The sequence below is a fragment of the Urocampus carinirostris genome, chromosome 1, assembly GCF_059441175.1.
Source record: "Urocampus carinirostris isolate Australia breed hairy pipefish chromosome 1, RoL_Ucar_1.0, whole genome shotgun sequence".
In the NCBI taxonomy this organism is placed as follows: Eukaryota; Metazoa; Chordata; class Actinopteri; order Syngnathiformes; family Syngnathidae; genus Urocampus; species Urocampus carinirostris.
This window is the reverse complement of record NC_142349.1, coordinates 17,178,729-17,197,018: the sequence shown is the minus strand read 5'-3', so window position 1 is coordinate 17,197,018 and position 18,290 is coordinate 17,178,729. Positions and strand designations below refer to the sequence as shown.

General features: G+C 39.4%; 2 protein-coding genes across 5 annotated transcripts in view; both read right to left on the bottom strand.

Moving 5' to 3' along the window:
* Positions 1 to 18,290, bottom strand: part of stat5a (signal transducer and activator of transcription 5a) — a 192,627-nt gene that overhangs the window by 104,860 nt on the left and 69,477 nt on the right. The window lies entirely within an intron of this gene.
* ubxn4 (UBX domain protein 4) overlaps positions 1 to 18,290 on the bottom strand; it is a 36,335-nt gene that overhangs the window by 3,289 nt on the left and 14,756 nt on the right. For both annotated transcript variants that reach the window (XM_088329088.1, XM_088329079.1), the window contains 5 exons: positions 12,102 to 12,282; positions 8,021 to 8,069; positions 7,889 to 7,919; positions 4,000 to 4,121; positions 2,419 to 2,521 (listed from right to left, as the gene is read on the bottom strand). In XM_088329088.1, coding sequence (XP_088185214.1) covers positions 2,419 to 2,521; positions 4,000 to 4,121; positions 7,889 to 7,919; positions 8,021 to 8,069; positions 12,102 to 12,282 — 486 coding nt within the window. The remainder of the gene's footprint in view (positions 1 to 2,418; positions 2,522 to 3,999; positions 4,122 to 7,888; positions 7,920 to 8,020; positions 8,070 to 12,101; positions 12,283 to 18,290) is intronic.

Genomic DNA, 18,290 nt, shown 5'->3' with positions numbered 1-18,290 from the left:
CGAAAAAGATGTGTCAATCATCAGTTAAATAGATCGCTATTGGCTGAAGTTATTCGGAGCTTAGGATAGGCTAGAGGGCAAAACAAACCCTGCAATTGGCCGAAAAAGATGACTGAATAGCAAGCTTGCTAAAGTACGCCATAAAGAAACATGTTTCATTAGTCTGTATTTGTAAACATTTTACTCTCCTGGATTTACTACACTCACGGTTGTAAGAAGACCATGATTGCGTATTATTATTGAACATGAGAACTTGGGTGAGCTACGCGGCTTTATATTTTCCCGGTATCTTGTTTTAAAACGATCTTGATGTTGCTGTGATGAGTTGAGTGAATTATACGCAATTCCAAGTATTTATTATCATATGCACAGTAAGTTTGCGAGCGAAAAAGAAAATAGAAACTAAGGAATGGTTGGCATTTCTTGAATCCCAAGACTTTAACCTTCCGAATGATATTTGAAATGATGCATTTGAGTGACATCGTACGGACACCGCATCCGCACGTGTCTACGACACGTATTTTCTTCTTTGCAAGCTTTGGGAATGTTAAGGGGGTAATCAGTTTGACTGAATCATCTGACTGTTTTGTTGACGTTCCCATTGTAGCGCCTTATAATTCGGTGCGTCTTATCTACGGAAGATATATGACCAAAAACTATATTTTTGGGGTGCGCCCTATAACCCGGTGCGCCCTATAGTGCGGAAAATACGGTAATTAGTTCATGCTGAAAGGCAATAGGAATACGAATATGATTTTGTTACATTGTAGATTTTACTCTGAATAAAAATTTGAATTTTTCCATTGTAGTAATAATAGTAATAATAATAATAATAATAATATAATTATGTTGTTTTCTTTTCTTGAACAAATGTGAAAATAGGCAGACAATCAACTCTGTCAGCGTGCTTTTTTTTGGGGGTCGGAGGGGAAGATAGTCTATCTGAAACAGATGGGCACTGCGCAGACTGCACCTCCTTACAAAGTAGTCTAAAAGCAGCTGAGATATTTGGAATTCAGAACACATAAATTTATTACACAATTCCTTCCCAGTCATTTAAATTAAAAGTGAATTTATTGTCATTAACACACAGTATGGGCACAGTAATGTTTACAACAAGATTAGATGTGGCACTCCAGGATAAACATAATATTTTTATTTTTTTTTAAAACTATTTCGAACATTAAAATAAAAATGGGACAAAAACAATGACTCAACAACAAAATAATGATACATAACATGTCCGAAAAGGGGTGGTAAGAAGCAGACGCTTATTTCCCCATAAATACCTAAGAGAAAAAAATAATGTTGAAGACTGGAAAAGTAAGAAGGCATTTAGCAGCAACATATTTCCAAAATAGGTCAAAAAATAAGATATGAATACACAATTTTCTCTAAGAAGTATTTATCTAAATATGGTTCAAACTTGCAATGCCTGGTTATGGAGGAATGTCAAAAGTGGCTTAAATTTTCTGTAGTTGGTGCAATAAACTTTCCTGTTCTGAAAAATAAATAGTGAATGAACTTCAAAGAGCTTGACAATAAAAAAAAAAGGTTTTAGCAAAAAAAATATACAAATAGTAAAAGAAACATGCAATATTACTTCCCGGTAGTTCTGTGGTGTAAATGAGGCTTGCCTCGCTTCAGTGTCACTAGCCTTTCAACAACTGGTGAAGCTGCTCCAGGTGCATCCAGCTCACACTCTCTTTTGTTGCCACTTTAATACTTAACCACGGTTCCTACTGCTTAAGGCAAATTAAATTCAAGACTTCTAAAGACTTTTTGAATGCCTTTTATTATCTAATTTAAGACCAGGTCGACCCAAAAAACAAATAACAATTGAAACTAACAAAACACAAAAACACAAATATTTTTGCACAGGATATACATCGTGCCTCGTATACATAACTTGGCACAGCTTTTAGCCACTTCTTATGAAATGTACTTTCCAATGGTCCAAAGTAAATGTCTCTTTCCAAAGTTTGTGTGTTGTGGGTAGACCTAAGGTATGCGTCAGCACTAAAAGGCCTGAGTGAAACCACATCACCATTTGGATGGTTCCGTTATTGTGGTCACGCCATGTTGCCAAGAAACTAAATCAGTTAATCAAAAAGACATTTTAATGCCAAATAAGGCCATATTTGTATAATAATGAATTCAATGCTTTTATAGACTTTAAGGATCCGTGGGAACCCTGCTCAATGTAATCCGGCATCTTTCATGTCAATCTGGGATAATAGAGTGCAGTCCATCGCATCATTTGACATTTAATGACTTGCTTCTAGTCCGTGCGTGTCATTTTAGAATATCAAATGAAGTCCCTTTTTTTGTAATATAAACGGGCAGTAAAGAGGATGCTATCCAACATGAACTTGATCATATTAATGACAGAGTTACTGGCCAATTACTTTTACGAACCTGTGCAGCAAATTGATAAGCTTCATGGAGTTTGCTTTGTGAGAAAAACTTGTTGCTGAAAGATGAGCCATCTGAGAGGCGAAACTGGAGCCTTGTAACAGGACTGACAAGCAAAAACACAAATTAACAAGAGCTACAAGCAGCTATATAAGGCTCATGAAACCTATGGAACAAAGTAAATAGCTGGTAAGCTAGGAGTTTAGAAGACAGTCAACATAAGGAGAGAATATATAAATGAATTTTGAAATAATAATAATAACCAATAACCCTGGCATCCCATGAAATCTCCTTTGCAGGTGTCCAATAGTAAAACACAACTAAATTATCTATTGTAAGCAAGTACAATAGACTTCAATAGTATAAGTACTCAATCATATTGTATAATGTGCATGTTTATGTAGGATACATCGCCTTGCCTGTTCCCTGTCAAGTCTTGCACACCCTCGCGACTCAACAAAACCTCAAAGTGTCAGAGAACTACAGGATCACTTTGGGGGCCCAAGGATTTTCAAGACCGAGTCAAATACTCAACCTGCCTCACCTGCCTTTGAAGTCTGCAACCACCCCCTGCTGTGAATTGGCTAGACCCAAAGGTGTCAGAGAACTAGAGTATCACTGGGTCACTTTTGGAGTCGTTTTATCTGGCATCTATCCCCCACTGGGAAATAAATTCAACAGATATCTTGCATTGACGCAGCAAAAGGTTGGAGCCTCGGCACGAACACCAAGGATGCCGGGGAGCGGTGTTGGGCACGTTACTTTTAAAAAATAATTAGTTATAATTACTCACTTCTTCTTCCAAAAAGAGTTAGTAACATATTTACTCCATAGTTAAAGTAACCACTTACTAGTTACCAGGAAAAGTAACTAGTTACGTTACTTTAAAAATAAATTGTTTTATGTCAAATAATTAGAATTTTTCTGAGCAGTATTTAAGTCAGTTCAATAGAGAACAGATAGCTGTGATATAGAACCTTGGAATATTTATTCCACTACTCCGCTTATAGACTGAATCATGTAAAAAAAAATTGACCAAATTTTGAATTGCAATTTGTCAGATGTGTTTTTTGTTTAGTTTCATGTTAGGGTTAAACTTAAATTAACACTTATACTAAGCAGGGGTGCCCGGTCCTCAAGAGCTGCATGTCCTGCATGTTTTTGGAGTTTCTGTGTTCAATTACAGGTGAGTCCAATCACCTGGGTCATTATCAAGCTCCCACACAGATTGCTAAATTTGTATCACCAGAGAATTTATTTAAATTCAAGATAAAATGTACTGTACACAAATTTTATATATATGTATGCATTGAGTTTTTTCAATTGAGGGGAGGCGGAGTAGTTCATGAGTGACTGATTGTCACTACTCTTAGAGTACTCTCTTTGAGAAAATGTGTTTTTTTTTTTTTTTTTTAAACACAGGTTCAATGTAACTCAAACTTTTTCTTTTGTCAAGCAAAACGATCAAAATAGCAATACTCAGGAAAAGGTCAATAATCCTAAAAAACATATTATGCAAAGAAACATGTATGAATGAAACCAGGGTATGAATGTAACGATTGTGAGATTTTAGGGCAAATTTACCTTTTTGCCTTTCCATCAGTATCCACTACTCCTTTAAACCGAGTCTGGTTGGGCTGTTGTGCTACCTGCTGAGCTGTCTGCTCCAGGGATTTGGAGTAACAGGTTGCTCTTCCTAAATTGTCCTGAAAAAATATATATAATGAGACAAGCAAAATGTGATTAAACAAATTAGTAATACCGCCAAATTCAAATAATAAATGAAACCTTTTTTTTGTACAGTACGCATGATAAAAGTTAAAACATCGTAACTGACTCATTCAACCAACCTGGATAATGAACCTGAGTCTCTTTTACAATTTTTGTTTTATGTCTTGAATCATAATCATGTTATAGGTAAACCAATATTTGAGGAGAAATGTCAATGAAGAACAAAAAGAAAACCTTAAAATTAGACTAAAAGTTGATAAATGTTATTTATTAAAGGATGTCAATGGAGTGTTGGGATCTGAAAGTGATGCGTATGTAAGTTTGTACTTTTTATTTTCTTCTCCTAGTAACCACTTAAGTTATTCACTTTCACCAGCCCTGACAAACTGCACCTAAATAGTGTTTTCAGCCGCTGTAGGTGTATCTAGCCAACTCTTTTGTTGCTTCAATGTAATCTGACATCTCCTATGTCAATCTAATATCATATTGAAATGTGACATTTACTAATGTGCAGTCCTCGCATCACGTGTCACTTAATGACTTGCTTTAGTACGTGCGTGGCATATCACAGATCTAAAAAAACGTCTGTGGTGCTTCTAAGAGACAAGACGAGTATTAAAGAATAAACTTACATCTTTAATTTGATCGGTCAATCGATTATTTGTCCAAATAATTTAATTTATCGACCACCAAAATCCGCTACAGTTAATAATTGTGGGATGAAGATTAGTGCATCGTAACAACAGTGCAATGAAAAGTAGTGCAAAAACACAAAAGTTACAGAAATAAGTCACATGGTATACATTTTACACAGTTCTGCACGCTAGTCTAGAGTGGTGATGGCCCATGGGGAAAAAAACAGTCTCTGAGCCTGTTACACCTGTAGGGACCTGTTGCGCCTACCAACAACAGGCAGCTGGTCAAACAGGAGGTGTCTGGGGTGAGAAGAGTCCCTTTTAATGTGGATGGCTCTGCTGAGGTATAACAAGCTGTCAATGTCCTGCAGACTGGGCAGAAAGCAGCCATTGACTTTATGGGCTGTTTTGATTACTGTCCTACAATTTTTCTTTCTGTTACTGTGCTCGCGGCGAAACACAGCTTGACATTGTAAACAGAGAATACATAATGACCAAGGTTGGGGCGGCAGTAGCTCAGGAGGTAGAGCGCTCGTCTTGGGATCAAGAGATCCCAGTTCGAATCCCGGCTTGACCGTGTTACATGTCGAAGTGTCCTTTGGTAAGACACTGAACCCCTAAAACCCCCAATAAGCAGGTTAGCGTCTTACATGGCTGCAAAAACAAGGCCGCTATTTTTAAATGTGAAGCACACTGTAAAAGCGCTTTGGGAAGTCATTGACTTGAAAAGCGCTATATAAATGCAGATCATTTCATTTCATTTCAAATGTAATTGATGCTTGTACATAAAATTGGATATTGAAGCTCTGTATTAAATGGGTGTATGACCTGTTGTATTCAGTGCGGTGAAAAAGTCCCCCCTTTGAATGATGTGTTTTTGTATATTTATCACTTCTAAAATGTTTCAAATTATTGAACCAATTATAATATCACACAGAGAAAAGCCTAGGCAATACAATCTGCAGTTTTGAAACTGATTCCATTTATTAAGGCCCAAAAAAAAATCTAGGAGAACGTCCACCCATCATTTTGTGCCCTCAATCTCAATTGCTCTTGGATCATGCAGCAGGACGATTCGAAACACTCCAGCAAGTCCACCTCTGAATGGCTCAGAAAACAAGGTTCTTGAGTGGGCAGGTCAAAGTCAGGATTTAAATCCAAGTAAGATGCTCTGGTGTGACCTAAAATGGCCAGTTCATGCTAAAAACCCCTCTTAGGGCTTCGCTGTTCGGTCAAAAAATCGGAGTTCGAAGGGTGCGATGCTGAGCGGCGTACGGGTGTTTTAGCCCCTTAATATGCCTCCAAAGAAAGTCAGTGCAAGCAGCAAAGTTGCTACAGGTGAAAAAAGAAAAGTAGTGCGTACAACTATTGCATTTAAGAAAGAAATAATAGCCAAATATGAAGGAGGTGTGCGAGCGCATTCTGCTGACCACCACAAAGGTAAGAAATCCTATTCATAAAATTACGATAACGCGAATGTACGATTAGCCTGGGTTAGCTTTGAGTTTACGTCAAACATTCAGGCTGTTGGAACGGAGCCCAACATTGAGGGTGTTGGAACCGAGCCACCTTTCCAATGAACCACTCACCACTTGTTGTGGAGACCCAGGTGCTAAATGACTTGTAAACGACCCGATTTTTTTTTTTTACACGTTCAAGTTAGCGTAATCTTTCGTATGGAAGATTACGATAACGCGAACGTACGATTAGCCTGGGTTAGCTTTATGTTTAAACATTTATGGTAAACATTCAGGGTGTTGGAACGGATTAAAACGATTTACATTATTTTTAATGGGAAAAAATGATTTCCGTGATCGAACAAATACAAATTTTGAAATGTATTGTGTTAGGATGTGTTTCATGTTAAGGTTAAACTTTAGTAGTAACTAGGGATTGAAGACATCAATGGATTTTGAACCTAAAACAGCACACACTCGATATCTCAAACCCATCTCATGGTGTCATTCATTTAGAATGTATCTCCATCAGATGTCAGAATTATCATTCGAAAAACACCAGGTCTATTTGTCCAACAGAAGTGGATGTTCTAGCACAACCCCGCCTTTTCTTCCATTAAAAAAAAGGTCCCAAAATTAAAAAAAATTGAATAAAAATGAAATGTAATTCTGCCCTAGGCCTCTTTAAATCCAGGCTAAAAACGCACTTCTTCAGAATGGCTTTTTATACTCAGTAGTATGACGATAGTTTTATTTTGTTTCACATTATTTGATCCTGTTGTATTGTATTGTTTTTAAATTGTTTGCTTCTTTTTACTTAATGCTTCTTTTTATTACTGTAAAGCACTTTGGTACACAGAAAGAATTGTTGTAAATAGTTGTACAAAGAAAGTACATTTACATTTATGAAACCCCACAAAGCCTCACAAAGACAACACGCTAAGGCAAGTTTCTCCAGTAAATATTGATGCATTTTTTGCTGGTGTTACTCATCAGTAACGTAAACCTTTGGCAAAGCAGTAGCCACACTAATGCATCATGCCTGTTCAGCAAATGGTAAATTCATACAAGACGGCTTTTTACATGCTGGGGTAAACGCTTTTTGAAATAAATTTTAATTGTGAACACAGTAGTATAAATTTTTGCATTGTGAATATGGTTAACACCGTGAATTCTTCTTTTAAAAAATTACAAACTTTAGTTAGATGAGGCTGCTAACCCTTTTACGGGGGTTAATAAAATGTTTGCACCGGTTTATCCATTTGTGTGAGAAACTAACGTATTAAAAAAAGGAAAGTGTTACAATCAATATGAGTAGTTACATCTATGCACACACGGGGCGGCAGTAGCTCAGGAGGTAGAGCGATCGTTTTAGGATTAAGGGATCCCAGTTCGAATCCCGGCTTGTCCGTGTTACATGCCGAAGTGTCCTTGGGTAAGACACTGAATCCCCAATACCCCCAATAAGCAAGTTAGCGCCTTACATGGCTGCACAGATCACGGCCGCTATTGGGAAATGTGAAGCACAATGTAAAGCGCTTTGGGAAGTCATTGACTTGAAAAGCGCTATATAAATGCAGATCATTTCATTTCATTTCACATAGGATCCATTGCATTTATTTTGCTCAAAAGTTTAGAATATCTCCTTACCTCATCCTCCAGCATAGTCTTTGACTCATCCCTACATCCAGGTTTGTGTTAAATCGAGCAAGATAAAAAAAACAAGGTAATTCATTACATCATCAAACGTAATCGAAAGCCAGTTTGTATGTGTGTCGTTACCTTTGTAAAGTTTTGTTTTCTTCAGTCATAGCTGGCTGGCAACATGGAGCTACAATGATTGAAAGCAGAATACAAATAGGGGAGAGAAGGTGGGCATTAATCATTTAAGTTTTAAGTGCCATTACTTCCTGTCACTATATATTTTTGTAGTCGTAATGGAGTCATTTTCATCAGGTGAACTTATTTGGCCTCTTGGGACTAAAATTGCACACTACAATTTCCATATCTGATCCCTTGACCATTTCCAGCAGACACACAGGTTGTTCCAGTGCTACAAATGCACTTTAGCTAGCGTAAACGTTACTTGAATGGCATGTGGACAGTTTCCTTGTTGGACAAACATCTCTGACAAACATGAAATAGGGCTCTCATGTCTAACTTCTACACTTCAAAGTACATTCCTCAATAATAAGATAATTCTTCGGTGACAATCCCCTACGGCGCCGGCGGGTGCTTCCCCCTTTATTTTTCCAATGACTTTGGGATGGCCAGGGTATTCTGGCCGCAGATTCGATAGTAGGGCGCTGTGCTGGGTGCTGTCCTCGGTTCCATGAGGGACGCTGCTGTGGGGGGCTCTTTTTTGATAAAAAAACAAAACAAAACAAAAGAATCTCATGCTAGACCCCTTACAATAACTGTAGCATGCTGCTCCTCCCTTAAACTTTTTAACTGGTCTCAGATGCAGAGAGATTCTTGACAACTTTGGCACTAAATGCCATTAAATTCGATCCCCACCTCCCACTTTTTTATTGGACGGATGGCAAGTAGCATCCTAGGGTACAGCACTTGAGTTGAAACAAATACAGTGGAACCTCGGTTTTTGAACGCCTCTCAGTTTGAACAAATCGACTCTCGACCAAAAATTGAGAAATTCTTGCTTCGCTTTTCGTTAAAAAAAAAATCGGAGTTCGAACGCCGGTACGCTAGGGGCGATGCTGAGCGGCGTACGAGTGTCGTTTGCCCCAACCCCTCATGAAGAACTGTTGTCACGGCAACGCGCACTCCTCTCTGCTTTCGTTTTTCAAAAGCGGTGAAGGGAGTGTTTTAACTCCTAATTATGCCTCGGAAGAAGGTTGGTGCAAGCAGCAAAGTTGCTACAGGTGAAAAAAGAGGAGTAGTGCGTACAACTATTGCATTTAAGAAAGAAATAATAGCAAAATATGAAGAAGGTGTGCGAGTTTCCCTTCTTTCAGGAATACAGCATGGCTTCTGCAGACAACCGCCAAGGTAAGAAATCCTACTCCTAATTATTTTCTTTATCCTTTAACTGCTCACCACTTGTTGTGGAGACCCGGGTGCTAAATGACGTGTAGACGACCTGATTTTTTTATTTTTACACGTTCATGTTAGCGTAATCTTTCGTACGGAAGATTACGCTAACGCGAACGTACGATTAGCCTGGGTTAGCTTCATGTTTACTTTCGTGGTTTTAGGGTGTTGGAACGGATTAAAACAATTTAACATTACTTTTAATGGGAAAAAACGACTTCGGTGATCGTACAAATCGGTTTTCGTACAAAGAAATGGAACGGATTATGGTCGAGAACTGAGGTTTCACTGTACCAATAACCACAACAGAAGAATGAACAACGTTTTATGACAGTGATTCATTGCTGTGTTGTGGCCTGTGCTAACCAGCAAGGTTCTAAACCCAATTTGGGATTTTATTGTATCCCTTTTGATGAAGACAGAAGAGGGGGGTGTTTATCTGCAATTTAACGGAGGGACTGCTGTTGTGCCTTGGCACAAGACGGGCAGCCCTCGAGTATTTCAGGATTTGTAGCGAACTATTTTTCCAAGGTAAGTTTGGTGTATTTCCGAGCAATTTTATGTTAAGTAGGAATGAGTCACATCCAAGACACTTAATATAATAAGTTAACTAGTGTTAACCATTTACGTTAGTTTCTCACTGTTGCTATTTCTCACTACGTAAACGAGCTTCTTCTATTGGATTAACGAGCGATTAAAAACAGAAATCTTCCAAATATATGTATTGAAAACTGTCATGTGCTCTAACATAAAACTTGTCATGCAAAATGAACTGTCAAATTATTAAAGGATGAAAAGGGGCGCCAATGTTCAGACGATAAAGCGTCATTTTGCCAAAGTAAATATTTTCAACATGATATAAAGTGATTACTATACAATATGCTTTACTGTACTACTACATTCCGCAAACAATTAGATACAAAGTCGTTTTAGTAATGTTTGCGCGAAAGGGAAATTTTACCACGAGGGGTGCAATTTTCAGCTACGAAGAAGTAGAGAGCATCCAAACTTTTATAAGCTTTTAGATCAGCACCGGTGTATGGGGATACTCCATTTAGAATATAGTGGTACAGATTGTGCGGACTCAAGTCAGGCAGACTGGAAGATTCAATAAAATCTGTGAAAATGTCAGGAGGAAGACTGTATGAGTCGATAACTAGCCCTGCTAATGCTATCTTAAGTTTCTCTAAATAGCGCTCTTGTTTTTTTTCGACACCTCATCTGACAGCTGCACATTATTCGTTTGACTAGTCATTGTTAATAGTGTATAATAGTATCGCATTTTTGTCTTCCTTGTCAAATGTTTACTGGGTTTACCTACTGTTTACTACAGTTTACTGACGTAATCATGTTAGGTCAATATAAAATCATAGTTTAAATTAACTATTTCCTTTGCACTTGCTCAGAGGACGATGAAGTGGGAATGTGCAACTGAGGTGCGGTCACTGTAATGGGAGTATAAATGAAATGAAATGATCTGCATTTATATAGCGCTTTTCAAGTCAATGACTTCCCAAAGCGCTTTACATTGTGCTTCACATTTCCCAATAGCGGCCGTGATCTGTGCAGCCATGTAAGGCTTATTGGGGTTTCAGTGTCTTACCCAAGGACAAGCCGGGATTCGAACTGGGATCCCTTAATCCTAAAACGATCGCTCTACCTCCTGAGCTACTGCCGCCCCTAAAACAACAAACAATTGTTCGTTGCAAAACATACATGTACAAAGGGCAGCAAAGTAGGGACCATCTTACAAGAGCCATTTTTTTATCATCCCAAGTGTTTAAAAGCCCCCAAGGACTGCCATTTTTTTTTTTAATTTCTGCTCCACTACATTCCCACTACCCAGTGACATTGTACGGACACGTATTTGTTCATGAAAAGACTGGTGGCAGGGGTGAGGAAAATTTGCATTAAATAAGAAATTATAAATCAAGATATCGTGAATCCTAAGGCCCTAAAAACTGGCGATTTTGTTTCCCCCCAGCAAAGATGGTATTCCCACGGCAGCAGTGTTCTTTGATAAAAATTGGTGACGTGACCTCATGAATGACTAAACACTCTTCAAGAAAATATGAGGTCAACCCACTTAACCCACAGAAATGTCTGAGTCAGGGTTTCCGAAAGTTTTTAAGCTGAGAGATATTTTTCTTTACTAATTTGAAAAATCACAATGGCCCAATACTCGTGAGGTCTGGGGACACGCAACTCAGCTGTCATTAATGGGCTCAATGTTGGATACCCCATGTCTAACTAAATATCATGAGTCTATTTTTGCCAGTAGGTGACAATGCCAATACCATGAATTATATGTTTGGAAATGACTTATTCACTGCTCATCTGCTACATCTGGATGTTCATTAGTAGTGAGAAATATCGAGCAGATGGGAAAAACATTTGTCACATCCGTATTTCATAGGTCGAGAATTTTTATTTTATCTTTTTAAATTTTTTACATTACTTAAACTTGGCGCCATGTTTGGCTGCTGTCTTGCTGCATGCTGTGGCACTTTTTTTTTGTTTGCGCTAGACAACAGTACCAGCTTGTGGTCAAATATTACACTTAAAGGTAACATCGTTTATCTTAAACAAAATGTAGTAATATATATTATGTTTATTTTGTCTTTGTTTAGCATATTTGGTATTAGAGTAATCCAAAAGTAATTGAAAGTAATCAAGTTCATTACCGCAATATCATGGTATTCGGATTACGGTTTAGGACATTTTTTATGAGGTAACTAGTAACTGTATCAGATTAAATTCTTAAAGTAAACCACCCAACGCAGTTTAAAATTATCTTTCTTAACATTCTTACTTTTAGTTTCCATTCCCTGTTTTAAGTCCTTCACTCCAATGGGCCTCTTGAAATCTTCTGATGGTGTGAAGGGCACTGAAGAAGCTGCGAATGTAGCATTTGCAGAATGTGTTTCACTCGTCATCATACTGGCAGCGTTCTCTTGTGACACCATATTGATTCCAATAATTTTAGGATGCATCTGTAAAATTCCAAACAGATTTACAAACTTTACTGCCAAAACACACAACTGATAACTTTTTTTCATTTTCAATGAGAGTAATGAAAACAAGCACTATTGTTGAAGTTTCACTTTGGTGACTGATTAATACTGATACCAAGTACAGGAATTATTTTTTTAATGTTTGTTTTAAGGTATCAGTACTCATAATGTTAGTTTAACAATCAATACGTAAAACTATGTACTTAATGTACATCCATGTTTTAGAAACACTTTGCTCTGATTTGATTTTTCTATCCTCCGTCACAGCCATGCTTACAGTATAGGCAGGTTTCATTATGACGAAAGGTTGTGAACGCCCAAAGGCAGCAGAAAGTTGACCAACAAGGATATTTCAAAATGGCAGCATTTAAAAAAATCCATCCTCATGATTTGGAGAGGGTCGTAAAAACAGACAGAAAGCAAACAAATACTTTACAGGGTTTGTAAACCTTTTTTCATGGCCAAATTCAAGCACTTTTCAAGCGCTTTCAAGGCCAATTTAGAGGGGTTTTTTTTAGCCTTTGGTGAATAAAATAAAGCCTGTACCTTGCTGCTAGCACATACTTTGAGCTATTTTGCGCTGTTTCTCTCTACCTATGATATTTTTGTGTCAATGGGCTGCTATAAACTGACAACAATTCTGCCTCAACAATTAGTGCCTAGCTTGGCTATGTGACACTTGTTTACATAGAAAGGGCTCTATAACGGTAAACATAAAGACTAATAATTAAGTTCATTTCGGGAGACAAAAAAAGAAACAAAATACTGTATATATAAAAAGCACAAAAATTAGCCAAATTTGGACTCACTTTAATGATATTTTAATTTCACTGAAACAGAGTGCATTCCACCTTTCAATCTGCTGAAACTTTGCTTTTCGTTTAATAATAATAATAATGCATTTTATTTAAAAGCGCCTTTCAGGCCACCCAAGGACACTTTACAGACAATGGAAAAACATACAATTTAAAAAGTTGTAAGCGAAATAATAAATAAAAACAAGACATAAAATCATAAAAACATAGGAAATGGAGAAGCTATGTGTTGTAAGCAGTCCTGAACAGGTGTGTTTTTAGACGGGACTTAAAAGTGGAGAGAGGTGTGCAGTTTTGGAGGTCCGGAGGTAGATTGTTCCAAAGCTTGGGAGCAGCGCAACTGAAGGCTCTGGCTCCCATGGTGCTCAGATGGGCAGGGGGCACTGACAGTCGGAGGGAGGACGAGGATCTGAGGGAGCGAGTGGGGACGTGCACCTGGAGAAGGTCGGACAGGTAAGGAGAAGCCAGGTTGTGAATGGCCATATATGTATATAGGATCAATTTGTAGCTGATGCGATGCTGAATAGGAAGCCAGTGTAGCTGTTGGAGAACGGGGGTGATGTGCTGCTGGGAAGATGTTTTTGTGATGATGCGAGCAGAGGCGTTTTGAACCAGCTGAATTTTATGGAGGGACTTTTGAGGAAGGCCGAAAAGGAGAGCATTGCAGTAGTCAAGGTGGGATGTGACAAGACTGTGGACGAGAATAGCAGTGGTGGGGGGGTGAGGGAAGGGCGGAGTCTGGTAATATTGCGGAGGTGGAAATAAGCAGTGCGGGTGATGGTGTTGATATGTGAGTGGAAGGTAAGCATGCTATCCAGGATGACACCCAGACTCTTGACCTGGGGGTAGGGGGACACTAAGGAGCTGTCGATGTTGAGAGAGAAATTGTTTACTTTGGATAAAGTGGATTTGGTGCCAAGAAGGAGGGATTCTGTTTTATTGGCATTTAATTTAAGAAAGTTTGTTGTGAACCATGTTTTGAGTTCGGAAAGGCAAGAGGTGAGGGAGGGAGGTGGGAGTATGGAGTTTGGTTTGCAGGAGAGGTAGAGTTGGGTGTCATCAGCAAAGCAGTGAAAGTGGATATTAAATTTGCGGAGGATATGACCAAGAGGCAAGAGGTAGACGATGAAGAGAAGAGGACCTAAGACAGATCCCTGGGGAACACCTGTGGTGACTAGGGAGGGCTTTGAGGTGAAGGATTTCAGCTGGACAAACTGAGTGCGGCCAGTGAGGTAGGAATGGAACCAACTGAGGGGAGTATGGGTGAGACCAATGGAGGAGAGTCTATTGAGGAGGATAGGGTGAGAGATTGTGTCGAAGGCGGCACTCAAGTCTAGGAGGATGAGGATGGAGACTAAACCAGAGTCAGATGCTATGAGATCATTTACAATACGGATTAGGGCAGTCTCTGTGCTGTGGCGGGGGCGGAAACCGGACTGAAAGGGCTCATAGAGAGAGTGGAGGGACAGGTGCGAGTGGAGTTGAGCAGCAACAGTTTTTTCAAGGATTTTTGAAATAAATGGAAGGTTGGAGATGGGGCGGAGGTTGTCAAAGTTGTTGGGGTCAGCACCATGTTTTTTCAGCGTAGGGGTAACAGCAGCGGTTTTGAAAAGTGATGGGACAATACCAGAAGAGAGTGAGGAGTGGATAATGGCAGATATGAGAGGAAGCAGGGAAGGGAGGCAGGATTTAACAAGGGATGAAGGGAGGGGATCGAGCTGGCAAGTGGTGGGCTTGGATTTGAGTATGAGGTTGGATAATTCAGCAGTCGTGGGTGGAGCAAAACTGGAGAAGAAGTGACAAGAAGGAAATTCAGATGGGGAGGGAGCAGACAGGTTTTGATGGAGTTGGTGATGAATCTTAAGGATTTTGTGATTGAAGTACTCCATTATGGAGTTGCAGGTTGCTGTGGAGTACAGGTGGAGGGGGAGAGAATTTGGTGGCTGGAGGATTTTGTTTATGACAGAGAAGAGAGTTCTTGAATTTCCTTCGTTGGAAAGGATGAGGCCGGAGTAGTAGCTGGATTTGGTTTGTGCAATTTGGTCCTTGTATTTAGCAGTATGGGTAATGTACATGTCCTTATGGATGGTGAGGCCGGTTTTCTTATAGAGTCGCTCGAGTTGGCGGTTTTTTGATTTCATTGACCTAAGAGCGGGTGTAAACCAGGGGGCAGATGTGGAGAATGAGGCAGTCCTGGTCTTCAGGGGGGCAAGAGAATTTAGAATATTTGTGAGGCAGGCATTGTAGTGAGTGGTGAGGTCATCCGGGCTTGAGAGAGCTTCTGGGGGTGGGGAACGGTCAATAATGGAGCAGAGGGTGTCAATGTTGATATTTTTGGTATTACGAAAAGAAATGAGACGGGAGGTTTTGACAGTAGAGAGACAGAGTACGGTGTTAAAAGTGAGGAGGACATGATCAGATTCAGGAAAAACGTCGGCAGTGGGCTTGGAAGTAGAGAGGCCAGAGCAGCAGACCAAGTCCAATGTGTGGCCTTTAATGTGGGTGGGGAAGTCAATAAGGCTGTGTATCCCGAGGCCCTCCAGGCAGGATGTGAAGTCTCTGGGGAGTGGCAGGTTGGGGTTGTCCATGTGAATATTAAAATCTCCCAATAAAATTAAATTTGGCAAGAGAGTGGATAAATGTGTAATTAAGCTGGAGAATTCATTGTTTGACCTCTTTTAATTTATACTCTGCGTGTTTTTCAGATGATCTGTATCTAAACTGGTTAACCCCGAACGTTTCGTAAAATGTTCATAAAATCCTAAACCAAGACGTATCCAAATTAAATTGAAGAGAATATGGACGTTTTTGATTGCTTAAAAAATACTGTGTAGAAAATATGATGAGGCAAAGAGCCGCATTCTTATTGGCCAAGAGCCTCATACGGCTCGAGCCGCGAGTTCGCCAACCCTGGTCTATTAGCTTTGCCAGAAAACAGACACAAAGTTCCAAGTACCATAGTGAAACCAACAGAGGGCGCACCTACCTTTCCTAACCACCTGGAAAAAACTGATAACAATCCTAAGGCAACATCACCCAATGCTAAAAGAACCAGGTTTGGAAGAGCTGTTGTCAAGCCACAGGTTAGACTTGTGAAAAACAAACTTAGTAAGAAAACAGTGTTTCATTGTGTGTTGGTGCAAACAAAACAAAAAGAGAAAAACGGTCGTTTTGTTTGAGCTTTATTCATGCAGTGAAATGTTAATTTAAACCTGCATTCATTTTGAGGAATGGGTGATGTGGTGGACAGGGTTGGGAAGTAACTGGTCACGGTAAAACGATACAAAATAAAAGTAACTGTAATCCATTACAATACAGGGAAAAACAAAGTGCAGTGGAACCTCAGTTTTCGAACGCCTCTCAGTACGGACAAATCGGTGTTCGACCAAAATTTTCGAAAAATTCTTGCTTCGCTGTTCGGCCAAAAAAATCGGAGTTCGAACGCCGGTACGCTAGGGTGCGATGCTGAGCGGCGTACGGGTGTTTTAGCCCCTAATTATGCCTCCGAAGGTCGGTGCAAGCAGGAAAGGTGAAAAAAGACAAGTTGTACGTAAAACTATTGCCTTTAAGAAAGACATAATAGCTAAATATGAAAGAGGTGTACGAATTTCCGATCTTGCTAGTGAGTACAGCATGGCTAAATCTACTATCAGTACGATAGTAAAGAATAAGGAGGCTGTGAAATCGAGTGATGCGGCTAAGGAAGTTAGCGCTATAAGCAAGCAACTGCCGCAAGTTTTGGAAGAGGTTGAAAAACATTTGATGATTTTTCTCTCCCCACTGTCCACCACAAAGGTAAGAGATCCTATTTATAATACTTTATTTTTTATTTTTACACGTTCAAGTTAGCGTAATCTTTCGTACGGAAGATTACGCTAACGCGAACGTACGATTAGCCTGGGTTAGCTTCATGTTTACGTTCATGGTAAACATTCCGGATGTTGGAACGGATTAAAACGATTTTACATTACTTTTAATGGAAAATAACGATTTCGGTGATTGAACAAATCGGTTTTCGCACAGGGTTCTGGAACGGATTATGGTCGAGAACCGAGGTTCCACTGTATTCGGATTACACTTACATTATGCAAGCATGGGGGTTACTTAACAGGATTACAATTTGTGCAAGGTTATGCCGTCTTTGGCCCCTTTTATTAATTTAATTACCACTTTTATTCATTTCATCAGTTTATATTGGCAGCACGGCTTAGCAGTGGTTAGCGTTTGTGCGGCACAGTTCTGAGGTCATGAGCTCGAACCTCCTGTGTGGAGTTTGTATGTTCTCCCCGTGCTTGCGTGGGTTTCCTCCGGGCACTCCGGTTTCCTCCCACATTCCAAAGACATGCAAGTCAGGTTAATTGGCCAGTCCAAATTGTCCCCAGGTGTGAATGAGCGAGCGAATTGTCTGTGCCTGTGTGCCCTGCGATTGGCTGGCAACCAGTTCGGGGTGTCCCCTGCCCACTGCCTGAGGATGGCTGGGATGGGCTCCAGCGCCCCTGCGACCCTACTGAGGAAAAGCGGTGCAGATAATAGATGGATGGATAGTTTATATTGCTGTGGCTTGAATGTTTTTGGCTTTTCGTCATCATTATTTTATTATTATTTGACATCGGGGATTTTACGTTATGACGACAGTAGTAACGATTCCTTCTATGTTGGCAGTGCTTAGGCGGCCTAGCAGAACAACAAGCATGGAGAAAAATGAATTTACAGGGTAGAAGATGAAGTCTAAATTCATCTTCAAAGAAGAAAAAGGAAAGAACATCATTGTGCAGTGCAAATCGTGCCTGCCAAAAGTTCACATCCTGTCATCGTCGAAGGATTCCTCGAACTTGAAAAAAAACACTCTCATGTAAGATTGCTAATAGTGATGTCGTGTCAGCAGATCGTACATTCACTGGGTAAAACAATAGTATAGTCATGCTGTTAATATTCTTGTTGAGTAATTTTCCAAGTAATTGGTTTATCTCCAATATGAAATTGAATTGTAGTAGTAGATGAACTGAGGTCTTAAATAAGCCGAAACTGACTGTTTAACACGGTTGTAGTTTGATTTGTAAATTTTTGCTGATCGTGTTCAAAATGAAACCAAAAATGATTTTTAATTATATAAATTAAATACTTGCAAAATATGTTGTTTTATAACGTTTTGGAAAAAAACTCTTCATTTAC